This window comes from Aythya marila (genome assembly GCF_965140915.1).
Source record: "Aythya marila genome assembly, chromosome: 17".
NCBI classification, from domain to species: domain Eukaryota; kingdom Metazoa; phylum Chordata; class Aves; order Anseriformes; family Anatidae; genus Aythya; species Aythya marila.
Genome location: NC_139058.1, coordinates 8,027,735 through 8,055,703, shown reverse-complemented (window position 1 = coordinate 8,055,703; position 27,969 = coordinate 8,027,735). Strand labels below are relative to the sequence as shown.

The window sequence follows — 27,969 nt, the reverse complement described above, 5'->3', positions numbered from 1 at the left end:
GAAGAGAAAATCCTTGTTGGGGACACGGATTTGTGGGACCAGAGAATGTGAGAGGAACCTGGGAAGTGAGAGATCTGAGATGAAGGAAGCAGAAGGATATCGGTCCCTAATCTCTGAGTTGAAGGAAGAAGGCAACTGAGAGGAAAACAACTCCCATTTACACCGAGGAACCCACAGAAACGCTGAAGCCCTTTGAGGCAGAGCAGAAATTAGTTCTGGTGACTTGTGACTGGGACTGCATAGGGAAAAGGGACAACTGCAAGTCCGGCAGGGTAGGGGAAGGGAGTGGGAGGTTGTGAGCATCCTGGTGAAAGGGGGGACTGTGTCTGGAACCAGCACGTAGGGCATGGACACTGCTGCCCTGCTCGCTGCTGCAGACAGGTGCAGCACTGTCTGGTGGGATGGAGCCGCAGCGTTACAGCACAGAGCCCGCAGCACGGCCCTGCTCTGTGCATACGCTGACAGCGGTGTTTGAAATGGTCTGGAAAGGGAGGTTTGGCTGTTGCTGCCTGTCCCCCTCCCACCCAGCCCCACTCCACGCCATTCCTCCCACTGCTCCTTACCCTAGGTCCACAGGGGTGGGGAGGAGGGGTGGGGGCCCTCCACGCTGCCCTCACCTCCAGGCCCCTCAGCACGGGGCCAGCAGAAGGCATGGCAGAGCCCAGCTGCAGGCTTCATGGCCAGCTTCGTTCCCATGTCCTGCACCATGGACTCGTCCCCGGACCCCGGTAGATGCCCCGGTATCCATCTGGCCCAGCCCCTCTCCCCCAGCCCCGCCGCCTCTCACACGGACACCCAGGCTCCACCTCGTTTCAGCGTGCAGATTTATCGCTTTCCCCCCGCAAGACATGTATTTGAATTTTCTCTTGGTAAACATAACCACAGGAGATGCGAATATGTGCCGAGGAAGCATAAATAACCCCACACAGATAGACACACACACAGACAGCAAACACAGACACGGTTCACCAAGGGAAACCAAGAAGTGCAGAGCACGCCCTGAGGCCGCCACCAGTCCCAATGGCTTTGTTCTCATCCACCCAGCCACCAGGATTTCTCCCGCTCTCGCTTTGCAGCAGCTGGTGGGAGAATAAAGCTGGGGAGGAGGAGTCTGAAGTTGCAAATATCCCATGAAAGCATCATGGCAAGTCCCGGCTCTGCGGTTTCCTGCAATCATCTTGAAGGAATGGTTCCAGTTGTAGGAAGTTGCAAGTCTTTCACAGTGTGAAAGGGTGGAGGGGCATGGGGACCACCGTGAGGAAGGAGCAGCAGGTCATCTTGCAATGTCCCAGTTGCAGCCAGCCGATTAACCTTCGTGTGGGAACATCGGGGCTAGATGCTCCATCTAGGTCCTCTTCTGCCCTCTCTAAGGTGCTGATTCGTTAGCTGAGAATAACCTTCAACGGGACATCATGCGAACAAACTCTGCAACCGACAAGAAAAGACAGCCCTGAAGCGGAAGGTCCCCACCCCAGCTCTCACCCCCTGGAGACAGCATGCAGCCGGGGTGGAATTGGGGAAACCGAGTCCACACAGCAGGTCTGTGCTGCTCTGGGAGCAGCCCTGGAGAGCCCCCACACACGAGGGGCTCTGATCCTTACGTTAGGTACAGCCACACAACCCTGCCAGCAGGGCAGCGCATTGCTCCGACTCCTTCCCAGCCAGCCTACACGCAGGCAGGCTTGTTTGTACAAGCAGCCCCTTGCAAGACATCGTGGCAAGTGTCGCCTCCCTTCGCCGTAATTTCAGGGAACATTGATTTAGAGCCTTGGGAGCACGGCAGGTTCTTAGTGAGTTTGCCAGCTGAAGGAAACACCGGTGTTGGAAAGTGTTTTGGTAGGTACCGGTGCTCTGGCAGAGAAAAGTTTACTTTGATGGATTCCTTGCTTTGGAAGATACAGGTTAGCGGTAAGGACACCCTGGATCTATTTCTTCACCACCCTGCAGCTTGTGGAGTCAATTACACTTGTTAAAATTGAGTGTGGATGCCATCAAATAGAAATGCGTTTTCACTCTGCGCTTGAATTGCCCAGAAATTAATAACTCTGCAAAGAGGAGGGCAGTGGAAATTACCCCCTTGACTTCTCTTTTTCCGTTGATGGAGCTGTCCTTTGACAACTAAAGCAGCAGTTCACAGAGAAAATGATACTGGGCTAGCATTTCATGTATTTTAGCTGTCTAACATAATTTAGCTGTGGGAAACAAGGAGAGCTACTGTCAGGTAATCAGCCAGTGCATTAGAACTGCTGCAGCTACCCGATGCTTTCTAGGGAGGCATTTCCAGTTTTTAGCATTTCCAAAGCCCTCAGAAACTTCAGGACTGAGACTCCTTGCCATGCAGGAGATCCAGGAATGCCTCTGAGCCAAAAAATTACATGCATTTTATTTTAATTCTGTCGTTACTGTGCTTCACCCTGATTGCAAAGGGTTGCACCAGGAAAACAAGCAGCCTGCCACGCTCTCACACCTTCCAGCTCTATTATCCTCTTAGTTGTCTGATGATATCAACTGCTTCCCTTGCCAGGAATCCTGAGCTCTATCAACATCACTCCTGCCACGGCTAATGGCTAGGATAGTAGCCGAACTGCTTGTATTTTTTCCGACTCCTTCTGGCACGGAAAGTGAAAGAAGAAATGAATTATCTGTGGGATTTAACATGACACATCTAGATTAGATATATACAGTGCTACTGAGCACATCTGGCATGTGACCATCTCCTGGCATAACAGTGCAGAAACAAATTCTCTATAAACCCAGATAATAAGGTGAGACAGAAGAAATGGAAGGTGTAATGTTTTTTTTCCAAACAAATACAGCCTTCTCACAGCTCTTGCAATAGATTTAATGGAAAGGAAAATGCCCTGTAAAAAGAAGTCTGATGCTGCACGGGTTTAGCAGAAGCTGTTTCTCTGTGGCAGGGCATCTCCCTTTCCATGTGAGAACTATGGAGACCTGGCTGAAATTGAGGTGCAACAAGATAAGATACACAAATGAACACTTCAGCTGAAGAATTGTATTTGTTTTTGTTAGTTAGTTAGTTAGTTTGTTTGTTTGTCCACATTTTGGATCCCTGGGCCCAGAGCATGCAAATCTTCCCTTCTGCTTCCGCCTCCGAGCTGAAACTCTGACTCACACTAGAGCAGCTGCACAGGGAGCACTCATCCCCTCTCACCTTCAAAATCAACACGCCCATCGCCGTTCAGGTCCACGTCCCGGATGATCTCTTCGATATCCCGATGCCCCACCTGCTGCCCTAGAAGCTTCTTCATGGCTTCTCGCAGCTCACTGGTGCTGATCTCCCCATCGCCGTTGGTGTCAAACTGCAACCACATGAAAAATACCAGCCGGGGAAATACAGTTAATGGAAATGGATCTTTCTCTGGGTTGGACTTTGTACTGTCCTGCTCCTGAGTGCCCTATTTTTTCTGCATTCCTTTGCATCCCTCCTTTTTCTCTTTCGGGCTCCTTTTGGTCTGGATCCAGCCTGTCTTTTGTCCTCAGAAACCCCTCATTACTGCTCTGACTGCATCCATTTCCTCTTCCTTGCCTCAAGGGCTCCCTTATCTTAGTGACTTTCTCTGCTCCTCCCTCATTTCATGTCTGGCTTGACTCTTAGTCTTCCACTGTGCTGCTCTCTCCTCCTCTTCTCTTCCCCAGTGAGTCTTCTCTCTTTCCTGTCTCCTGTTGCTCACCTCTTTGAGGGGCACACGGTGGGGAGCACTCACCTCTCGGAAGGCATCACGGAGCTCTTTTACACCAATCATGTCTGCAGTTTCTGCCAGCAGCTTTGGTCCCATCAGCTCAACAAAATCTTCAAAATCCACATGGCCACCCACTTGGGATAAGACGAAAGATTGCGTGTAAGAACTCCATACATTAGCCAAGCCCAGTGCTCACTTTGCACTTCTGTGTGCCTGGAGGGCTTGGTTCTCCAGGAAAGCAAAGCACAGAAGGTGCAGGAGAGTGGAAGGAAAAGCAGAGGTAGTTTTACACTGCCTGTTGTATTTCCTGGATTGTGGGATATGCAGAATGAGCCCAAGCTACTCCAGCCTGTGTTGCCATGGACTGCTACATCCTTATGGCATCACGTACTGAGTGTTAGAGGCTTGGTCCCACTAGAGCTTATAGCAACCCTCTGCTGCACTTGTGCCAAAAGAAATGGCGAGGGCACTGCGTGATGTTCCTGCATGCCCTGGCAGTGCCCTGCAGCAGTGGTGGAGTCTTGGTTCATTAGCAGTGGCCAATGTATGTCCAACTGTTTAATTTTCATATTTATCCCTTTTCTTGTTTGTCCCCCATCTGACAGCTGGCAATAACACTCTCAAATTCCTAACTCCTTGTGTGCCGTGGTTATCAGCTGTTTTTATGCGCGAGCGGTTGTGTATGTCACAACTCCTTCCATTTCCCTGTCCAGGTAACTCGTCTTTCCTACATCAGCCTATGTCAGAAACAACATGCACTGAGTTTCCCTTCTCCCACCTGGCTGAGGGCTAATACCCCGCTCTGTCATGGACAAGTCGTGACAAAAACGACGGTGAAAGACAAGAGGCACAAGCACAGTGACTCCAGCAGCTGCCCCCCACCCGGCGCTGCCAGCACAGCTTGCTTGCAGCCTACCCGCAGGGGCACAGCAGATCACAGACACCCACAGCAGTGAGCAGCCCATCCGCCTCCCACTCTGACCCAAACATCTCCATCTTCCAGTCGTCGCCTTCAGTCCGACATCATCTGACACCAGCCTCAGCATGATGATGTCCACGAGCTGAACACCAAGGTCTAACTGCCCACATCGAGGGCAGTTTTACACCTGGCAGCATAAGCAGGGAGGACAACTCTTCCACATGCTGCTCCCATACGGCACGGTCCACACAACCCATTCATCTGATAAGCAATAAAAAGGGCATCAACTGCTAAGGGCTACGAATGAGCAGAGGGATGAGAGGGAGCTAAAATGACAACCAAAAATGAGAGGGAAAGGAACACCAAGTAACAGAGACAGCAGGAAACAAACAGCCCAAAGCAGCAGCGCGGGCACGGCAGCCACAGAGAGGTTCAGCAAGGTGGGCGTTACTCACGGTTCATGTTGATCTGCTGGGAGAGTTCTATCAGCTCCATCTCAGTAGGCATGTAGCCCATGGTTCGCATGCAGTTCCCCAGGTCCCTGCAGTTAATAAACCCATCCTTGTCTTTATCAAACTCCTTAAAGGCTTCTCTTAATTCTGTGGGAGTGGATCCAAAAAGAACAATGTTGTCAGAGACGGCTTGAAACACCAAGAAACCTCCCCAGTGCCAGCAGCACTTTATGAGGCCGGTCTCTGAGATCCTGCAGGTGTTCCCAGCAGATCTCGCTGTGAAGAAGCAACGACTGCAGCAGTGTCAAGCTCTTCTAGCAGCAGCACTGCTGACCCATCCCTTACAGGAAAGCGTGCTGTGACTACAGAGGCTTTGAAGTACCACAAAGTGATTTTTCCTGAACTGCACTCCTTAAAGGCACTGGAAGCAGTGAGTTTTCCCAACTTTTACCCCTACACGATATTCCATAGCCATCACTGTAGGGGTTAGCAGGTAAAACAGCTTCCCTACAGCCATCCTTTACAACGCTTTCCATGGGAGCTGGGGTGTACAGCAGTTCTCTGGCAGCCCATATGCCGTTACCTCACTCATCCTCCCACCTTGAAGAAGCTGCATTAGATGCAAATTCCTCCACAGCCAGCACTCTTGCAGTTTTACATACTATTTCTTTTGCTTGGGCTGCCAGGAATTATTCCAGTAATCACCTCCCTTGATTTGCCACAGATTATTTTACCACCCCTTGGGGGCCAACCTGGAAATGGCCAGCCTGGACAGGGAGAAAGGTGACACAGAAGGAGCGACAAGTTTTACCTTCGATTTCTTCTGGGCGCAGTTCTCTATCCTGCAAAAAGAGAACACACTGTGTTAAAGTCTTTGGCTTGCCGCAGCTGCAGTTTCAGAACAGCACTCGGTGGTGCAAACAGTTCTGGGACGAGCCAGAAAGTGAGAGAAGAAACAAGAAGGCGATGACATGTTTAATACCATCTACCTAGCAAGGCTTCCCAGCTCTCCTCCCCACCAGGGCGGGTTTCAGCCTGCACACTTCCCCGTGGAAGCCCCTCTCCTTGTCTGCTGGACGGGGGGTGACAGATGCTCCCCCGGGACAGAAGGAACCTGGGCCAGCACAGGCCCTGCGTGTGGGCTCCCCACCTCTCAGGGCTCCTGCATCGCTCCCCAGCACCGAGTCCTGGAGCAGAGACCGGCGCTGCAGCAGCTGCTCTATGGCTGTGACTGCATCCTCCTGAGCTCCTGCTGAAACGGCCAGATCAAACCAGCTGGAAGCTGCTCCTGTAGCCAGAAGCTCTGTAACATCATCTGCCTGTGTCCCTGCTTGATTCCTGTCCTGCTGGCAGGACAGGGACAGCCAGGAGCTCTCTTGCAGCCCACGTCCCAGTGCCATCTCCTGCAGTCCCCCCAAGAAGGGAGGGACTTGCCCCTTCCCCCCAGCCTCGGCTCCCCATACAGGCATTCTGAAACCAGGCATGAAGGCAGACACACGACAGGTACATCGTCAAGGTCATCTACAAACGAAACAGGACGAGGATTCACCATGTTCAGGAAACACTGCAACTTCAAACATCCAATTTCAATTTCGTGGAAGGAGGGGGAGGATATAAAAGAGCATAGGAAAATTCCACCACTGCACCAAGAAGAAGAGATGAGCATGGAAATGCACTGCTTTCGGGTTTAAACGCCCTTCCTAATTCCTCTCATCGCTCCCAGGCAAATCCAAAGCATCTGAGAATTTGGAAACACAGAAACGCCATCTCTTTTGTCGGCTGACTCTCGGCTTTTCCCCTCAACCGTGGGGACTTTCTCCTTGCCTTCCAGGTGTCCTGCAGCCTCCCCACACGGCCCCGGAGCCAGTGTCCTTGCTGGGTTTGAGAAGGATGATCCTTTGCTATTTAACCACGGGCTCCTCTGGCAACTAATGGCGGCTGCTCGGAGCGCACAGCAAACTAGGACACCCGCTGCTTTACGTCTGTGCAGAGGGGGCTGTGCCAGAGAAGTGACCAGCTCGCCGCTCATAACCTTCCCAGAGGCATCTCTGTGCTGGATGGAGCTGCCGGAGCGCGCTGCCTCCGCGGCTTCATCCCTCACAGACCTGGTATTTTCAAACATGTCATCCCATTTGTTCTGCTTCCATCAGCGCCAAGAAATAAAACGGCTCCCCCCCAACACCTGGGGCCGGGCGCAGGAGGCCTTACCGCCCTCCCACCCCGTTGCAGCAGGTGACCGACGGTCCCGACATCTCCAGCGCAGCCGTCACGAGAGCGTCCTCCTCCCCGCTCACCGAAGGCCACGTTGCGACCGACACGCGTCGGGAACGGGGGCTCCAGCACCGGCTCGGGTGTCGCACCCCAGGGCATTGGCGCCGGCGGGGCTCTGCGCATATCCTCGCACGCGCGGCTTCGAGCGTCACGGAGCCGCGGGCTGCGAACGCAGGAGGAGGGGGAGGGTTTTCTGTCCCTCCAAAAATGTGACTCAAGCGGGAACTAACGTCACGGAGAGGTTTTCTGGTTTAACTTTGAAAAAAAAAAAAAAAAGATCCCCTAAAATGATTAAGGAGGAAAAGCGCTCGGGAAGAAATGGGCTGAATCACTCTAAGGCTCTTGGAGAACATATGGAAAGAGGAACAAAACTGTTCAGAACCTAGATATGAGCAGAGGTGACCCTCAGAGAGTCATGGTACGTCATGGCCTTACTCTCACTTATTTCTGCTCTATGCACAGTAAGTCCTGCTGCTCTACAGCCAGTAGAAGTAAAGCTGTTGATCAGGTACACTTATGCTACACCAGGGTAGAGACATCACTGATCTCATTTTGGAAACTCTTTGGGGTACGGTGAGTTCCCAGGGCCTGAACAGGATGGATTCTGTCAGCATGAGCCTTCCACTGGAAGCTGGACCCGTGTCCTGTGGTGGGGAGCCAGCACCAGTAGGTGCACTGGTGTGAGAACACCATGCCCTGTGGGTCAGTGAAGTGGCTCAAGGCATGCGTGATCACTTAGCGGCTGAAGGTTAACAAGAACAAAGGCCCTGTGATCAATAATGACTGACGGATCCTTTTTAGGTTGATGGTTGAAGATGAGGTTTCAGAAATCAAGCTCTAGGTGTCTCCTATGGCTGCAGATAACCGTGTCCATGCAGAGGGATATGAGACATTTCTTATGGGGGCGAGAAAGCCCTGACTCTCAGGAAACTGGGGTGAGCTTTGTTTCACCAGAGGATATGGAGTGCACTGGATTAATGTAAAACAACACATGTCCACTTACGCATATCCATAAAACGTGTGTTAATGATTCCTTTGCGTAAGTCTTTACGTTCATGTTACTGTAGAAATTTAATGTATATGTGCAGAAAATATGCTCTACTGCTTATAAAGACACTGAATTTACGTGAAAATACCTACTTTCTTTGCTTATATATAAACATTTACATCAGAAGCATATGAGCACAGTTACAAGGAGGTGTGACGGAGTGGACAGATGTGGTTCTCTGTTTATTCGTGTGTGCAGGGACAATAGCATTTGGTAGCCTGGCACTATTTGCAAATATGAGGCCAGACTGATGTTCTTTGATTTATTTGGCTAGGATGGCTGCAGTGTCAGGCTGTGCATGAAAGCGTACAAAAGACTGCATTTGGGCTTCTGTGAGGAGGCAGATGCATGCTCATTTCTGCTTGTATTAGCGTGCTCACTGGGAGCTGACAGGAACAGTAACAAATACGGGCATCTCTGTGGGACAGCTTGTTCCCAATATGGATACTCTGATTTGCATCTAAGTGGCTACTTAGGCCCTAAATGCTAATTTGAGCCTCTGGGAATGAGATGTGAATGTCTTGTTGGAATAACAGCTTTGAACACTGGACTCCTCCAGAGTCCATCTGATTATACAAGTCCCGGGGTCTTAAGTCCTTCTCTTGAATCCATGTGACTACATCTACTCGAGTGTAGGCTTGGATCTATCTTCCATAGCTGCATTTTTTTTTGTTTAAATCATCCTTTCTTGCCATTTAGGCACAGGGACCTCTCTGCACATGCTTCAGCTTTGACCTTTGCCTGTGACTGCGTTAGCTGGAGCCGGGATGCTCCAGGACCCAGGGCTGGGGGTTACGGAGCTCCACGCACAGGGAGCACGCGGGCAGCTCCGCGTCCCCGGCTCGCGTCCACACGGCTTTGTGCGTGTCTCGCCCGGCTGGGTGTAACTTACGTACAGGCTGCCTGTTTTCTGCGAAGCCCTTCCTCAGGAAGATGCATGCTGGCCCCAGCAGGTTGTGCATGACGGCGCAGTTCTGGGCCAGCACCATGAGCGGACCCTGGTACTCGCAGGCCGACGGCCCCTCTTCGCTCGTCTGGACAGCCTTATAGCACGTCTTCTCCTCATGGCGGATCTTCCCAGCCAACCAGCAGCAAGCAAACAACACAACAGAGGATGTTACCTCCCCGTCTCGCCCAGCCTCGCCTCTGAAGTTTTACTGAACCGCCTCGCAGAGCCATTATTGCTAAATTTCCTTCATCTGCTTCACGCCGCGTCCCCCCCGCTGACCTCTTACGCTTTGTGTGGAAGCCGTAAATCCGGGAGTTCACTTTCAAAAGCCGACAGAAGTACGGCCAGCCCGGGGAATTTCGCTTTGAACCGACATCAAACCCTCCACGAGCTGCTCACGTCTACCCAGAAACAGCCCAAAGGGCCGCGCTCCCGCTACCAGCCCCGCAGTTCAGGATTCCTCGAGCAAGTGTGCCCCACGGCACCGTACGCGTGCCCAGGGCCACGCTGCTGATGGCTGCAGTGGCCGGAGCCTCCCCAGGAGGCGAAATGGAGGCTGCACAGAGGCAGCACGTTGGGCTCCAGGCTGCATGGCAGCAGCACGGCTGGGTGACGCTACCACGAGGCCGCTGGCAGCATGGGGTGGCTCTGCCAGCTGCGGCACGCATCGTGCTCCACTGGAACTAGCTGCGTCCTCGGGGTCTCGGGCACTCAGCGCGCTGCCCTCTCCTAAATCGCTTGCGGTTCGGGGCGGAGGTCAGGCACGAGCACGGTTGGGTCTGTTTGCCTTTGCACGTTTCTGTGAGTGCACACGGCTTGCTAAGCTGGGGCTCCAGAACGCGCTCCAGCACTGGATTTTATAAGGAGGCACTGCTTTCCTTTTATAGAAATGCATTTCCCTGGCTCTGCAAGAAAAGTCTTATCCTGATATTCCCATGCAGCTATAAAAAGCCAGCACAACCCACAGGACCCTTGGTTTTATAGAATAAACATTAATCATGCATCAGATTCCTCTTCAGGAACAATTCTACTTTTACAGCCGGTGTTCCCAGGGGTGATCAGAGAAGCTCTGTCAATTGTCATCGGCTCCTTTATTAACTCTTTCCTTAAAGCCTGAGGTGCTTTTTCAGGCTAAAGCACCAGACGCGCAGGCACACCCCAGGCACACTTGTCCAAAGCTATCGCATCTCCTCGCTGTGCCTGCCATGTGCTATTACCTTGTGCACACAGTCTGCGTTTCAGACAGCCTTACCCCAACCTGCTCGTGTATAACGTCATGTGGATATCAAGCACCAAAACAAACAGAACCCAAAAAGCAAGCCACGAAGAAAGAAAATGATGGAGCAGAAAAGCACTTTTGTCGCAGTCATAGCTGAGGAGGAAATCTGTCTCTGATTCAGCGTGACACATCGGACACTTGTCCTTAAAAACCTGAGAGATGAGCATCCGTCCGCAAATGGCATATTACTAGCTCAGCTAAATGTCAGGGCATCTGTGTTGAACTGCATAGCTTCATGACATCAGTGCAAAGTATTTGCAAAAATTACCAGCTTTTTTTTTTCTTGGCACATTTTTGAGTTTAATATACCAAATAATGTGACTCACTGAAAATAGCCCACATCAGTTCTGCATTGAATTCCAGCAAAGAGACACGAAAGCTTAAAGGTCCCATAGCCTCCACCTAATCCTTGCCTGCTGACCCTTCCAGGCAATTTCTTACCTAGCCACACTGCAGCACCAGAGCACGGTCATGCCGTTATTTTTCTGTGTGGATAAAGATCACCAGCTCGATCAAACAGCTGCCCAGAGCCACAGAAGGTGGCTGCCTTACTGAGAGACCGATGGGGGCTCCCTGTCCTGCAGCTCCAGGCAGGATTTACAGCAGGCGATGCTCCCTCTGCCCAGCAGCCTCCAGGTTTCTCCTGCAAGCACCCCCAAAAATGTCCTCCAGCACACTCCTTTATCCAGACAGAGCCGGGAAGGGAGCTGCGATACGGGTACAGGGCAGAGCAACGCCAGGTGCCTGCTACAGGGGAAACAGCGGCATGCACAGCACAGAAACACAAGGAAAGGACAGGGGGGCTCAGGCTTTCTCCATCTCTTGCAGGAGCAAAGGGGCACTACCATGCCTGGCTGGGTCAGGCCAGATCTTGGAGGGCCTCTTTGAGGGAAAGGCCACCAAGGCTGGCCACCAGGGGCACCGGGGGAAAGCGAAGCTGCCAGCAGCCAGCACTGGGGAAAAAGGACCGAGCGTTGTCACCTGGACAGGCAAGGAACCAGCCCCTGGCTGGGCCAGCCAGCGCCTGGAAGTGGTTCCCAACCTCCCGGTTGATATCACGCATTGGAGGGATCACACCTCCCATCACCCAGGTTCAGCTCCCACCCCCACATCGCCTACAGCCCCTCCTCACCACTTCAGCAAAACTCAAGGAAACCATAAGCAGGCAATGTCCATCCGCCAAGCTCCCTGGGGAATGGGCATCAGGTACAAAAGGCCTTCACATTGCCGAGCCGTGCCCCTCATCACCTCAACCCTGCTCCCACTCGCTGCGGCAGGGCCACACAGTGGAGACGAGAGCAGGAGGAAAGCTGTGCCTGCCCTTCTGGCTCAGTAGCGCTCAGATGCGGGCAGCTCCTCAGCCCCAGGACATTCACACTCAGAGGAGCTTTGTGGAGGCAGGGATGGGGTGAGGACAGGGACGAGCAGCAGGCAGAGAGCGAGCGCTTCCTCCCTCTGTAACTTGGTACCACCCAGGGCCCAGCTCCTCATCCTCCAAACTGAGTTTCCTCTGAGCTTGCCCCAGGTAAAATCTGGGAAAAAAAAAAGACCAGGGTCACAAAGCAGCCAAGTGAAGCTGTGTGGTGTAAGGCTGAAGTATCCCCATAGCCACAAGTGTTGTGATCCAGAGGTCAGCACAGCCCCACAGGAGTGGTGCCCGAGGCTAGACCGGAGTTGGAGAAATCCTCTAGTTCAGCTCTGCAACTTCCTCTCTTTAGTCCTGCCAACCCAGGCCTTCTAACGAGGCACAAAGTGCATCTTCTGAAGCAGTTTTTAGGAATGAAAGCATAAATTACCTAAAAAAGACTGACCACACAGAGTTTACAACTTCTTCAGTCCATTGCAATTCAAGCAGCCTGGCCACATTTCAGGCTTTAATTGCAATCTCCTTGATCGTGCTGAGCACAGCTGCAGCCAACTCCTTTTATTGCAAGTTGGAGACGACCTAGGAATAGCCAAATTGTTTTTTGTTTTTTTTAACCTGTGATGTTTGGGTAAACCTCAGCTACTCCTGCCCCTTCCTGGGGGTCACCCTGCCACAGGACTGGTCTCGGCACTGTCCAACTGCTCGATGATAAATTCTCTCCTCGTCTATCCCAGCACTCCTGCAGCAGCACCGAGCCTTGTTAATAGGAGCCAAAATAACAAGGAAACTGTTTACGAGGTAAATCTGAGGCCAGAAGAAACTCCCTGCTAGGACACCCTCTCCACAGCAGATTTTCCTGAGGGCAAGGCCTCCTGGTGGCACAGCCCCATGGCAGCGCCTTCACTGCCAGCAGGGTCTCCCCAGAGCCAGCTCTCCATCGCTGTGCTGGGGATGCTCAGCGAAACTTCATCATTCCCGAGGAGTGAATCGAACAGCTTTCTGCTGAGTTATCAGATTTTCAGCAGTGCCAAGTGAGATCCGTGGGGCTGACAGGTACACGGTGCTGCTACACCTCCCGCAGCCAGGCAGGAAACGGTACTGGGGCGAATCGTTCCCGCCTGTCCCTGTCAGCAGAACGGTTCCTGAATCTGATCAGTCCTGGGGTTGTTTTCAAAACCTCAGCTGTCTGGGGATTGCAGCCTCACAGACACAGAGCAGGGCCAGGCCCAGGCCCCCGTGCACATGGGCCGTGCTGCCAGGCACGCGCTGGATGCACACACACACGCGAGGGATGCACACAGGGGTTAGGCCCAGCGTGTCCCCTCACAGGGCACGGCCAGACGGGTCACAGAACATGCTGCTGTGCCCGAGTACATACATCCAGATGAGATGTGTGCGTGCGGAAGGATGGGAGTACACAAAGCCACATGCAGACTGCTGTGAAGAGGCACCCCAGCACCCGGACCATGCGCGTGCAAGCAGGGAGAAGTGTGTGAAGCACACGGCGAGCACCACGCGCCTGCTCACAGCCCTCCGGATGGGTGTGTAGAGGCACAGACAGCTGCGGACACCTAGCACAGCTCGGATCCTGAGGTCACACACACACACACACACACACACACACACACACACACACACACGGCCACTCGTGCACAGGAACATGTCCCTGCAGGAATGACACACGTGGCTGGGCTCGTGCAGACACCCTCGACTGAAGCACATGCACACCCGTACACAAGCTCACGTGCATACACATACCTGAAGCTGCCTGCACAGACGACGTGTGCCAGTGTATCGAGCACATCAACGAGCACAAGCGTGCATGGACGCAGTGGGCACGCACCCACGGAGCAGGACACACGCCTGCTGATGTATACACACGTTTATTTACACACACGTGGTGGCGTTCAGCATCCCGGGCTCTAGTGGCTGCCCTTGCACGAGCAGCTCTTACAAAAAAGACTTGTGAAGAGAGCTGAGCCCCTCGCACGCACTGCTGCGGCTCTCCCACCTCCCTTGCCCGTCTGCCCACGACGTTGCCCGTCCCAAGAAGCAGGGCTGGAAAAGCACAATTCACTTTGATTTAGGGAACATACCTTTTTTGAGAGGTTTCTCAGTGGAGACTTCACACAGTTGCCCATAATATGTTGAGTCTGCCTTTCCGGTGAACTTGGTTATAAAGGAACTGAAGCAAATGATCCCATTAAAGGTATTCCTTGGGAGCAAAGCAAGAAAGGCAGCGCCAGGCAAATCCAAACAGCTACTGGCTGCTGGGGCTTCCCTCTTCGGGGAGCTTTTTCTCTCTCTGCCTCTCTCTCTCCGTGTTTTTACTTTATGTTCACTTTCTTGAAGAGATGAAGCAGGAAGGAGAGGGAGGGGAGAGAAACAGACAGAAAGAGGGAGAGAGAGGGAGTGAGAAGGGGAGAGAGAGGGAGGCGGATGTATAATCTACATCAGATTAATGTTCAAATCCCTCCCACCCCCCTCAATCTGCAGGCAAGATTGTTTCACTCATGGGAGAGAGCTGATTCAGGGAGAATTAAAACAGAGAGGCACCGCAAGAAGCGATTTTAGTGATGAGTTCAGTGAATCCAGCTAGTTTGGGTCCACACAGCCTCCGAACACTGCAGCCCTGCCCACCCCCCTCCTACCTCCTCTCAGCTTTTCAATCACCAGAGAGCAAGGCTGGCCAGAAGGCAATCCACTTAGGGGCTTGGGGCAGAGTCCAGTGCTCGTTTTGGAGCAGAAAGGGACCATTTAGCTGGGTGGGACCTGTTTCAGCTTATAAAGACTAGCAGACCTGCAAGTCCCTCATTCTTTTCCTGCCACAGTGGAAGCAAGCCCGGAGGCAGCAGTGCAGGGTCCCTGCAATGCTCTCAACCCCAGGACAGAATTTTTTAACCACAAGGGAGAGACCTTGAGCCAGTCTTAAAGTTTTTTTCCACCTTTCTGCGAGTAGAAACCAACCAGAGGTTTTCCTGTACAAGTCTGCCAAAGATGGGCTCGCCCCTGAATCCTAAATCCAAACAGCCCCAGGCTGGGTAATGTGAAAGCAAGAATTTGGGCATCAGACCCAACCACCTGAGTCCGGGGATAAATAAGGGGCTCCTAAGCCCAGCCCCAGCTCCGAATTCTGAGCTTCAGGCCTGCTGAATCATTTCTGAAAGAAAGGGGATGAGTCCCCAGTACTTCCTCTGTTCTCAGGCTGCACATAAGAGCATTCAGCTTGAAAGGAGATTTAAATTGCATAAAAACTCACCATCAGCCCGGGCAACAGGACCTGAGCAGGGCAGGGAATGCATCCCCAGCCACAAAGCCACCACCGTGGCAGCAGCTCAGGGAGGTAAGAAGCCACGGCATGAGGAGCTACCTCCTGCAAGGGATGCGAAGGCCAAGCTGGCACTGATCCTACACCTGTCCATGTACAGAGAAGATGAACTGTCTGTATCACAGCAAAGCAGGGCTTTCTCTGCTTCCACCCAGATGGTGCTGTGGCAAACTCAGCATGACTGTAAGGTGAACCACCAGCTGCTTTAGAGCCTGGAGGCTTCTTCCACCTGAGGAGATTAGTTTAGGAGGCCAACCATGACAAGAGTCAAGAGCTTCTCCAGTTCCAGACACAGCCAGAAGCGCACGGCAATGTGGGGTAGTGTTTCTTGCTCTTCCTCGTAGCAGCCACTTTCCAGGAGTGCAAGCAGTGGAACAGCCTCCTCTCCTCTCCTCTTCTGTCAGATCTGCTCGGTGCCTTCCTCACCGCACGGGCTGGGAGGAGCTGCACGAAGTCCCACAGTTCCCCCAAAGTGGGAAGCTGCGGTAGCAGGCACTGGAAGATGCCCGTTGTACCCAGAGCAAACAGACCGGGGGACAGAGGGGATGGGGAAACTCTGGTCTGGAAGGTCTCCGTATCGGAGCACACCCATGGGGCTGGGAAGGAAACCTTCCCTAAGCTGGCCCTACCACCTCTTGTCACGGTTGGGGGATCCCTGACAGAGGGGAAATACACGGTCAGCCCTTGGGGCAGGCACAGCCCGGGGCCCCTGCAGCAGGAGGATGCCAAAACTCCCAGCTCCTCTCGAGGCTGCCATCTTTGGCTCTATTTCTCTTTCCCTTCTTAAAGCAGCTCATGGGAGGCTGATCTACCCTTGGCCGAAGTGCTGGTCGTTAATAACGTCCTCTGTCAGCTGGAGCCATTCCCCAGGCTCCTTGTTTATTGACGAAGTGCTTGTCTCCCTTGAGCAGAAGCTGCCATACAGCGAGCGAGGCGCCTGGACTCCCTCCCGAGACAAATGACTCCAATTCCGGAGCAGAGAGGAGAGAGAGCATCACCTCCCTGCCGAGCATAAATCTCCCCTTGGCAGGCAGCGCGGAGGCCAGGAACGCCCCGCAACTGAGAAGTGCCCGTCTCGAAAATCCATCGCAGCTCCAAAATGCCAGGGGGCTGTAAAGGACAGGCAGGGAGCACGGCTGGCAGGCCTCTCAGTGCCCCTCAGCAGGAGTTGAGGTGGTCACCCCTAACCGGGAGCTTGCACAGGGCGTCGGGAGCCAGCTAGCACGACACACAGCTGCGTTTCCCTGCTCTCCTACTTCTCTTCCCTGCAGTCGCAGCAGTCGCAGAAAACGCGCAGGGCAGAGAGAGAGCGCTGGAATCGGCTGCCAGGTTCGGGAGGGAGTTCACAATCCGGGAAGGGAAGGGAAGGAAGAGGCAATGGGTGGGAGCCCACTCGCAGCAGGTTCGCAGCACAGTCAGCCCTCGGGCTCTGCAGGAGCGCTGGCAGAGCCGCAGCGGGCCTGAGAGATGTGGCCGTGAACAGTTTCTTTATCCCCTTATTTACCCTGAATCTCTTAAGAGCAATCGGGCAGCACATCGCAATCTAGCAGGCAGACCCTGCTGACCTTCCAGGAGGAAAATCACTTGGACATTGGGATCTTGTTCATCGCCACCAAGGGCAGCTTAGAGAGACGCAGGGGAGTGGGGTTGGTGGAGAGGTCATTAGAAGATTAGGTTAGAAGGAGCACATTTTCTCCCTTCCTCCAAACGAGGCTGCTGTAAGAGAACAGGATGCTGAGAATAAGTGTGTCAAAAGCATTTGTGTGTAGGTGCTGATCTGTGGGTATGCCTATATCTGGGGTAGTCAGGGTGCGTGTGGGAGGGCTGCACATGCATGTATACCGGCTTTCCCACACTGTTCTTTGTGGCAATCACACTGTTCTTTTAAGGCCTGGGGCTCTGTTGTAAACTTTCTAAAAATCAGGAGGAATTTTGCGAAATGCACGCCTTGCCGTTGTGCCTGCATCCCCCCCTTTTCCCTGAAACCCACAGAGGAGAGCAGAGACCTTCACGGATGCAGTTTGGCACAGGGTGAGCTCCGCTCCCAGGCAAGGAGCTTGGCACATGGACTGACCTGGGCGAGGAGCAGGGAGGAGGCTGGATGGCTTGGCATTGCCAGGGAGTGATTTAGGTGGCTTCATGCGCTTGGATTCTTTAAAAAGCAGCAGTGCTTTGTTCAGGCTGGCACCACGGGTTCGAATATTTATTCCATAGGAAAGGGTTGGACCCCAGCACGGCTAATCACTCGGTAGCTGTAACAGACTTCATCCAGTGACAGCAAATACCCGACCGCTCCAACAGAAAGGACAAAAATCAATCCAAAATGTGGGACTGCAGGTTTGCTTGGCAAACATTTCCCGTGGAAGTACAGAGCTGTACAGGAAGACTGCTCGGATGCCAGGCCCGTTTCAGTACATGGACCTTCACTTGCTGGAACATCAGATCAGGTCATTGCTCGTAACGTAGCGCTGCAAAGGGCACCCTCAGCACCTGGGGGTGGGGTAGTCTCTGAGGAGAGCACATGGCACAGCATTCCTAGCATCTCTTCATTGAAATCCACAGTTTTCCCTAAGAACTCGCTTCATGCTTGGAAGATTTAGTATCCTAAAATACGCCGCCTTATTTAATTTCCCCTAGCAGGCTAAGAATTTTTCATCTATTTTTTCTATGCCGGAGCAGAGAGTGCACATACTGCTTATTAGCTTTCAAATCTGCTCCCAGCCAGCCTTCAGCTGATGCCTATAGATCTGTGTTTTACAAAAAACAGCCCTGTCTTGTTTACTGGATGACCTCAGATGAGCCTTAGCATTTGGATTTATTAACATCCTTCCTCTGCCAGTGCTGTCAAGGGCCTTGCTTCAAAGCTCCCAGCCACTGGAACAGGCACTGGCACTGCAAACCTCTGTGCCTGGCTTCCCCTTCATCTGTGTCAGGCTCCCGAGTGCTTTTCCTGCATCCTGAGTTATCTAACCTTGGGTGAACCTGGGATGGTTCCACGCTGCCATCAGGCAAGGACAGGTCCGTCTCAAGCAGAGGCACCAGCAAGCACTGGCAGATGCAGCCCATCCCCTCAGCTGGGAGGAGGAATATTTCTGCAGAGAGTTTGGGAACTTTCTTTGCTGTCAGCTGTTCCAGAAAGAAAGTGTTGCTGACTCATGCTGTGCATAATATTCTCCTCCATTAGAGCAATTGGATCATATTCAGTCCCAAACAACAGAAAGGTTATTAAAAAACCAAGGATGCTTTCCATCCCTCTCAAGGTAACAAACCCTGAAGAGCCAGCTTCCGTCTCACACAGCTTTGTCTGTAATTAGCTAGCTTTATTCCGTGTTTGATGAAAAGAGATGGGAACGTGCCACCTCCTGACACCTTCCATGCAGATCTGGTACTCGCATTTTGCACTGACCCAACAGGAGATGTGCTGGAGGAGCACTACGTGCCAGGGGTATTTTCTGCTTTTAAAGACCCTCCATGGGCTACAGAAGGACAAGCAGCAGCTTGACAGCCCACAAGTTGCTAGAGCAGTTTGCCAGGTATATGCAGTATGAAGAGGGTTTAAAACCAACCTCAGAGGGTCCCTTCCCTTCATTCAGACGTACGAGAACTGTGAATCGCTCTCTGTCAGGGCAGCTGGTGCAGCCCTGGGTGTCTCACCTCTTCCAAAGGAAAAAGGGGCAGGGGCTCAGCACCCGCTGGCACGCTGCGGTGCTGCCGGTGTGGCTGACTAGTGGGTGGGCAGAGCCCTAGGAACCATACCAACCCCATACTCCAATCCAGTCCTGCAGCAATAGACGAGATACAGCATAAAACTGAGGTCTGCCCCATTTCTGTTCTGAGCAGGGACCTGACAGCACCTTCAGAAGGACCAAACTGCATATCCCAGATGAGCGCTCTGGCTCGATCTCAGTGCAGCTGGTCACAAACTACCTACACTCTTTTTTTTTTCTGTTATTTCAGCAGAATACAGGGGGGTTGTTGGCCATTTTCTGCTTCCTGCCCTCAACTGTTGTGACACAATACCTCACAGAGGTACACGGCTGCTTGTTTCCTTCCAAGAGCAGGGAGCGTATTTCATCTGAGTGGGCTGAAGCAATGCTATGTGTTCTTTCCAAAGGTGGTTGCAAGGTGCAAAGTACTCTAAAGGAGGAATGGACAGAAGAGAGATTAGAATACTGCAAATGACTTCATTTAGACATTGTATTGAGCTCATGGTCTTATGCCAGTGCAGAGGGCTACTGAAAAACTCAGTGTGACTGTATGAGCCACGACAGCTGTTTGTCTTTATTTCGAAGAGGGGCATTTGACTGAAATTGAAGGATTGCTCGAGCTCATGGGCACTGCTGCTGCTCTGTAAGGTCACAGGAATGTCAGAGGATTATTGAAAGGGAGCCCAAAGTTAGCTAAGCGCCTTTTACTGGCTGCACACCACATAGCTGCTTGTTATTGGAGATCAATACCACTCATGGACTCATCAGGGAAAGCCATCTCCTGAAGCTGCAATGCTAGAAAGAACCACAACGAATTCAGCTGCCAAACCTGCAGCCCTTCCACTACATCTCCGGCTAAACTCCTCCCTGACACTTTGTTCAAAGCCAACATTGCATCAAACAAAAACCAAGGCAGTATAGGGTGGTGGAACACACAGAGGGCTAATTTAGATGATGGCTAATTCATTATTGAAAGATTTTATTCTCTCACAAGCTAAGCTGAACCCAACCAGAAGGGCTGCGCGTTTCAGTGCATCAGCTCATGTTGCTGTATATTTCATGAGCTGAATATTTAATGAATGTTCCTTTAGCTTGGTTTTATTTTGATGCCTTTCCATATCCTTTTAAAACAGATTTGTTTAAAAGTAAATCACTGACAAAGATTAATGTTTGCTGGCAGACCTGCTGCAGGCAGCAAGCTTATCCACTGCCCCTCAGTGATTCTGTGTGTCTGGCTGCCATCCCTCAAGCTTTTTAGAAGCAATAAATGTGATATTTTTTTTCTCCAAGCTGAGCAACGGGGAGGCTGGGTGGATGTGCTCGAGTGGAACACTGTTCCTCTGTATTTGTGCCCGTCACATACAGAAAACACATGAGCTACACCTCATACAGCAGGGTCTCAGCAGGCAGGGACGTCCCTACGCGCCGAGTATTTAAGCACAGGACCGCGTGTGTGCACAGAGGTGCTTGCACAGCCACACCGAAGATCTAGCAGGGGCTGCACACCACAGGCTCTATGTCTGCAGGCACGGCGTTTACGTGGAGGCTCTTTACGTCAGGCTGCATGAGTGGACGTGGGCTGTGCCAGCACGCAGGGCAGGAAGCACGGAGGCTGTATGAGACGCACGCAGGTACCCGGACTGCTGTGAGTAGGTGCCCGGCCATCAGCACGACGGGTGCTTCCCCACTCAGACCACGCTCCTGGCACCAGGACACCCGCAGGCTCCCCAGGCACAGCCAGACTCAGGGCCCCAAGGGGCCTGCGGGGTCCCTGCCGGGCCAGGGAAGGGGCTTTTGGGGGCAGGAGCCAGGCCCTCAGGCTGGTTCCTCCTTGCCCTGCTGCAACCAGCAGAGCAGGCCAGTCCCATGCAGGGCCATGCAGTGGAGAAGGAGGATTTGTGAGCGAAGCTGAAGCACTGCAGCCCTGGGACCGTGTGTCCTGAGCACCACTGCAGGGCCCAGCAGCAGCCCGTGCCCGCCTTCCCTTTACGGGCACCTTGAGGATGCTCCGGGGGGTCAGAGCAAGCTCTCAGAGATGTCCGAAAAAGAGGAAGCAAAGCAGAAAGAGGGAATGCAGAGTTTCTTTGGGGTTTGTCTCTTCTAACCTGTGTGCCTTCAGTAGCTGTAAGCTACAGCTACACAGCATGGCCAGCATCCTTGTAACGCTGGTCGTTTTGAGCTACAGGAAAAATCCGGTTACCCCAAGTCACTGTGCTGATTTCACACTGTAAAAGAACAGCTGAGAAACTGCCCTTGGTTCGCCGTGACCCTGACTCACCAGCGCTGCCTCTGCCTTACAGCACGGGGCAGCACAGCACACGAGACCCTGCAAGCCAAGACATTTCACCTTCACCTCCGCTACCCCGCAGCGCTGCATCCCACATGCAGCAGCCTCCTCGCTGGCACACGGGGCAGCCAAAAACTTCCATCACAGGGCCATTAGCGGTGCCCCCCTGGGCTGTGCAGGGCTGCCAGGCTCTCTGCTGGCAGAGCTCCACGTGCGGTCCTGCCGCAGCATCTGCTCTTAGGCAAAATCCCATTAGAGTCGGCTGGAGTCGAAGCCACTCGAGGGAACAAGGTCGTCCTGCGGGTGAGGAGACCAGCCAGGCTGTGAGGCTGGGTGAGGCGCGTTGTCCTTACCCAAAAGGATGCCTTTTGCACCTGCTTCCCACACAGGCAGCCTGGGGACACGTCCTGCCCCAAAACAGGGCCGCTTCTGACATTCTGGTTTGCTCCAAGGTCCATTAAAACCTGTTAATATTAACTAAAAGCTCTGAGTAAAGGAAGATCAAGCGGTACCAGAAAAGGAAAATGGGAGATGTAAAAAGATTCCTTCCCTATTTTAATGGTAATTCGGATACTGAAATTAAAATGGGACCAGGAGATGGTGCAGATAGGAGTGGCTTTTAACTGCCTGTACAAATAGAAATACAAAAGCCCCTTTGGCCACAGTGCTAACAGCAGCAGCCCGTAAATATTTAATGATTCCCTGTGGCATTATTTGACCCCCCTGATCCCCACGCTACCAGAAGCAATTGACAGAAAACTGTTGGGGAATCACTTCGCTGAAAAATTTAACAGGCAGGCAGGGTGTGAAAGCTAAACGGCTCTGAAAACGGTCAGGTCTCACATGGCAGGATCGCTTGCAAATGAATATTGCATAGCAAAGGCCACAAAAAGCTCTCCTCAAGGTGCCAGCCAGGCTGACCCCGGGGCACAGGAGTGAAGTGCAGAGAACCGGCGGGCTGCGTGCCGCAGGACCTGCGCTGCGAGCCCAGGGCCAAGCTGTAGGTGCTGCTGTAGGTGCTGCCACATCACTGCTGCCCCACAGCTTTGCATCGCGGTCCCTGTTGGTACCACACTGCTGTCCCAGCCTCTGAGCTGCTCTTGCTGCTGCTGTCACATCAATAACTCACCTGCTGCCACTGCACTGCTATCCTAGTGGCCGAGGTAGCGCTGCTCCTCTGCTGTTAGGGGTGTGCTCCTGCTTGGGACGGCACCACTGCTCCCCTGCGTCCTGCAGCCACCCCACGGGACCCTCCAAGGGGTGACAGCACGCTCCTTCTTCCTACACCACACTCCTTCGCTTCTCGGCCACTCCAGCACTCCCCTGCTACGGGCCAGAACGACGCCACCGCCCTCCCCACGCTCCCTCTTTGCGCCACTTTCCCACGTTGCTGCACGATCGCACGTTATCCTTGCCAGCTCCACGGTGAGTCAGTGCCCAGCTCTCGCTGCTGGATGGAGCAGCCGCCACTGCAGCGCCGCCTGCAAACACGGCAGCCCGCTGCCCCTCGCGTGGGGCACTGCCGGCCGTGCTCCCGCAGTCACCGCCTCGCTCGGCGGCGCTGCCTTCGTGCCAAGTCCCGGCCGCGCGACCGAGACAGCATCCCGGCGATAACACCTCGCTCGCTGCCTCCTGTGCAGCGGGGTGGTGCTGTCACGCCGGCACAACCCCTTGCTAACAGCACGCCCGAAGTAATCACTGCTGCACGCGATAGCTCCCACCTGGAGTATTGCAGAGCCCCCCCGAGTGACAGGGTGCCTCCCTGCAGCCGCCTCCCCGACCCGCTGTGGGGACGGGTCGTTACCCCAGGACGGCTCCTGGCTCCCACTGAGGCACCGTTACGCTCCCCTGCGTTCCGTAATTCGTGTAACGCTCGGTTACAGAACGGCCCGAGGTCCTAAGGAGAGTATTACTGTGGTTTTTATATCACGGCATCACTGCACCAATATAGCACGAGGCTAATTAATAAAATATCACTGCATCCTGCATCCCGGCGGTCTCTTAGCATTCTCCCGGAGTACACAGGCAGAGCGCTCCACATCGCTGTGCCGGTTATGTAAAGGCGGCACTTCTGCCTTCGCTCTTTTTTTCCTGCACAGCTACAAATCTGCCTCCCTCAGACACAATCCTCCAGTCCTGGACTGCTCCTTTCGCTCTGACTGCAGTAACGACGTCCCCCTGTGAAGTCAGCCCTGCAATGTTTTTGGCGGATCTGATCTGGTGTCTGCATCCGCGGCCACGCACCGCGCCGCGAGGGGAGCGGGATGGAGCCCGGCGGGTGCGCAGCCGGCACAGGACGTACCGGTGCCGCCGGACCTCAGGGCGCTGCCGCTGCAGATACGCATCACCAGGCTCCCCTCCTTGCACGTGCTGCAAAATGACTGTCTGAACTGTTTCACAGTGGGCCGTGTGGGCTGGAAAGAAGTTCTTGGATTAAATAAATTGCCTGCTGAGCTGTTGCTGGCTCCTAATTGCGAGGTGCAGACCGGTGGCACAGCACCTGCAGCTTTACGCTGCAGTCCTGGACACTTCTGCGCCAGCGACCACGGCTCAGCCCAGGCTGCAACTTGTGCTCCCGCAGGTTTAAATCCTTCTCTGTCTCAAGATATTTTTACACAACGCTTAGCATCTATGTCTTCACTCGCAGAAACAAAATTTCCATCATTCCTTTCCGTTACAGAATTTCCTGGTTCTTATCCTAAGACCCGTATCCATCCCAGGATTTTGAGATCACTACAAGAAATCTCCACGTCTCTCCTCCCGCATACAGCCCTTCGCATAGCCCATATTGTAGTTCCCCTTTATGCCCATGAAACCCTGTACTGCCCTGCTCCTAAAACCTCCCCTAGATGGTCGTTTTCTCATGGTTACTTCAGAGAAAGCAAGGCAGAGCTGAGTACAGAGAAACGGGAATAAATAATATTATGCTTCTAAAAAGAGATGCTGGTGGTTGCTGTTTCTCAGCCCTGGTGCTATGCACCGAGCGCAAGAAGGAAAAGCAGAGCTGTGCCTGTCCCTGTTCTGTAAGCAGCACGGTTCTGCGCTGGAATTCAATTTTGCTAAGTTTGCGGCATTTGGGAGCGGGTCACAGCACTGGAACGCAGCACAGCGGGTGCAATGAAGGTGCTGCTCGGGTAAGGACCGAGCTCGAAACCAGAGAGGTCTCTGCGAGCAGGAGCCCTGACACAGGTTTGTTTGTACTTCGGCACTGGGGACGCAGCTCCACAGACTTAAAATCCGTTCTCAGACGCGTCTTCATCTTCCTCAGAACCATGGAGACAGCACCAGCCAGAGCTGAGCCCACGGATTTCAGTCTGCAGATTTTCAAAGAATACCGATTGTGCGACCCAGCTGAGCACCCAGCCACTCACTAGGCCCTTCCTTAGTGCTGCTACAAAATGTTAATCTAGGCTCCTGGTCCCTCATGGGCACGGGGAGGGTAATATCTGTCCTGAGTTCAACACAACGGTGACACTCATAAATAATGGACTGGTAGCAAGGATGCAAAATTGCTGAGGAAAGCAGAGGAGGTCTGATTTTTCTCATGAGAAGTGAGGATGAACAGAAGTAGACAACACTTCCTGAGAGCAGAGCAAACAGGTACAGGTGTATCACATCCTTCCCCTCAAATCACAGAAATTCTTGTTACCTCCATAACCTCAATTTCAGTGGGCATCCTGCAGAGTCTCCCAATCCCGCTTTAAAACGAGACATACACACAACAAAAAAATCATGAAACAACAAACAACAAAACCCCCAAGTCATAATTCTGGGTTAATCGATCACTCCCGGGCTGGAACTCAGCCACCCAGGCTGCTGGTTTATACCTATAATTGTGCTTCTGGGAGATTGCAGTTACATTAATCTTCCTGGAGATTACATCTCCCAGTAACATCCCTAAATGGCTCTAAAAGAAAATTTCAAGCCGGTCTTCCCTCTGCCTTTTCATTTTTAAAGGGTAGCCCTGTTGGGTAATTTCACTACCAGAGGCAGCTAAAAATGACAGTTTTGTACCCAAAGCGCTCGCAAACACCGAAAGCATCTGTTCCACCCTAACACAGTGACTGGGAAGGCTTCGGAATTGGGTCAGGATTTTTTTGTCGTCCTCCCCGCTACCTTCCCCTGACAGCTTCTGCCATCAGAAATGATTCATATGCTGATCGCACAGAAATGTACCATAAGGAGATGTAAACAAATACAGCGAAGCAAGGCGGGGAGCCAGAGAGATGGCACCTAATAAGTAAATATATAGAGAGAGATGTTTAAAATAAATAAATAAATCGCTTCCCTGACACTCACCCTCACCAGGCAGAGCCACAACTTCCCCCGGCTCCAAGGGTTTTTCCCCCTCCGGCGAGCCCTGGAGCGCCCTCCGCAGCGGCCCCGGGGGTCGCGGCCGTGCCCGGGGGGGGCACCGAGCCCCCGGCCCCGCTCGGAGCCGGCTCCGCAGCGCCCCGGCGGTGCCGCAGCGCTCGGGGAAGTTTGGCCCCGTTGGGCAGGAGGAAGCAGTGCATTTGCAGCCCCGGAGCAGCAGAAGGGGATGCAGGGGGCGGCGGGGGGGGGCGCCTGGCTCCTTACCTGGCCGAAGACCGAGCTGAGCATGGGGTGCAGCTGGTGGAAGAGGGGGTCGGCTTCCAGCGGCCGCTCGCCGCCGCCGGACTTGGCGGAGCACTTGCTGCCGGCTCTGGACGGAGGCGAAGCGTTTTCGGAGAGCTTTAGGGACTCTCTGCTGGCCCTCTGCCTGTGCCCGAAGAAAAAGTCCTCCTCCTCCTCCACCTCCTCCTCCTCCTCCTGCCCATCCCTGGCCGCGAGCTGCTGCTGCTGCTGCTCCGGGGGGTGCCCGTGGCTGCCGTGCGGCGGGAGGTGGCGGTGCCGGTGCCTGGCTCCCCTGCCTCCTCCTTCCACGGGCTCCTGCTGCCCGTCCCCCCCGGCGGCCGGCAGCCTCCCCGCTCCCCTGGCCCCGTCCTCGCGGGCAGGGGGCTGGCACAGCGGCCTGCGGGCGCTGGGCTCCCCGGGGAGCGCCTCGGGGCTCGGCTCCCTCCCCGCCTGCCCTCTGCCGGCCCGGGCGCGGCCCCCGCGGGGTTGGGGTTGGGATTGGGGTTGGGGGGATCCTCCCGGAGCCCTCCTGCTCCCCGCCGCCCTGAGCAGCGAAGTGCGGGACTCGCTTTTCGCCATGGAGGAGCCGCTCATCGCGGGGCCGCTACCGCCGCATCCCCGGCCGGGCGGAGCGCTGCCGCTGCGGGCACGGAGGGCTGCGGCGCGCCGCTCCCGGCATGTCCTGCGGAGCCCCCGCTTAAATCCCGCACCCGGCCCATGTGACAGCGCCACAAAGGCCGCGGAAGGGGCTGGCGGGCACCGCTGTCCCCCCCCCCGGTCCCTGTCCCCGTCCCCGTCCCTCCCCAGGTGAGCCGGGCGGCGCTCCCGCAGCGCTGCGGGGAGGGGACGCGGGGTAGGGGAGGGGGCTCAGCTGCCGTCCCCCCCTCCCCCCCTCCGAGCATCGCCCCCGGTGGGTGGCACCCGGGGGTGGGACCCCCCCAAAAAAAGAAAAAGGGTTGCCCGTGGAAGGGGTGGCCCCGCAGAAGGAGCTCCCCCCTCCCCAGGTCGCAGCCCCCCGGGGAGCGCTGCCCCGCGCCCAGCCCCGGTGACCCCGGGAGGGCTGGGACCCCCCCAGGGCTCTGCTTTGGGGCTGGGACCCCCCCCCCGGGGCTCTGCCTTGGGACCAGCTCTAGGTCTGAACCCTGGGGCCTCATCCGTACTGCACCGGGGGTGCAGAGCCCCCCGGCACACAGCCCGGGCTGCCCCAAGTTCAGGAGCTCAGTGCTCAGCCCCTGCCCACCCCAGGGATGAAGCTCGGGAAGTTCTCATCCAGCCTCGGAAACGGGCACAGAGGTTTCCTTAGGGCACGGCAGAAAAGGATAGGAAACCGAAGGAGTTTGTACAAAAAAAAGCAGCTTATTTAACGTCTTTGTGTTCCGACGCAGGTAATTAAGCAGCAACAGGCGGTTCAATAATGACGCTCTGTTTAAAAACAGAACAGGATGGCGGTGGCAGCTCCGACGTGTTCCCACCGAGGAGAGGACCCCGCTCCTTCTCGCTCAGCTGCAGGCAGCGACTGTGCCTCGCCGCCAGCCCTGGGCACCTCGGCAGTGCGTGCACCCAGCAGGACAGAGGTGTGATTTCCGCACCAGGAGCTCGCTCACGCTCGCTGGCACGTGCCCAGCAGTTACTACGCGATGGCACAGGCTCCGGTGCAACGACCAAAGGGCATCTCCCCTGCTACCCGGGCTGTAAATCTCTGCACCAGGGCCCCACATCCATCCTCAGGATGGCAGAGAGGAAAGGCTGGGGGTCCCTCTGCATCATCCCCACTCTGGATGCTTGGCAGCAGCTCTTGTGGTGCCTAAAAGGGTTGAGTTGCAATGTCCTGTTCATACATGCAGCATCAATTCAGCTCCTAATCGCAAGCAAGATGCACTTACCGATTTATTTTTCAGAACAGGCTGCTCCTCTTTGGTATCACCAGCCCAGAACCACAGCTCGGGGGCAGCCCGGCTGGATGAGCACCAGCTTTCACTGCTGCGGTGCTGGATCCAGGGCTGCCAAAGGGGTCCTTTGGCCGGGAAGCTCAGAGGGAGCAGGAGGCTGAAACAAAACTTTCTGAC

General features: G+C 54.2%; 1 protein-coding gene across 1 annotated transcript; it reads right to left on the bottom strand.

Moving 5' to 3' along the window:
• Positions 1-1,318: 1,318 nt before the first annotated feature.
• CABP1 (calcium binding protein 1) lies at positions 1,319-26,497 on the bottom strand (the record flags this gene model as incomplete). Its single annotated transcript, XM_082773834.1, has 6 exons — positions 1,319-1,425; positions 3,173-3,320; positions 3,726-3,835; positions 5,076-5,219; positions 5,884-5,914; positions 25,886-26,497. 6 exons carry the CDS (start codon positions 26,495-26,497, stop codon positions 1,400-1,402), a joined length of 1,071 nt encoding a protein of 356 aa, XP_082629960.1. The 3' UTR covers positions 1,319-1,399.
• Positions 26,498-27,969: the final 1,472 nt, after the last annotated feature.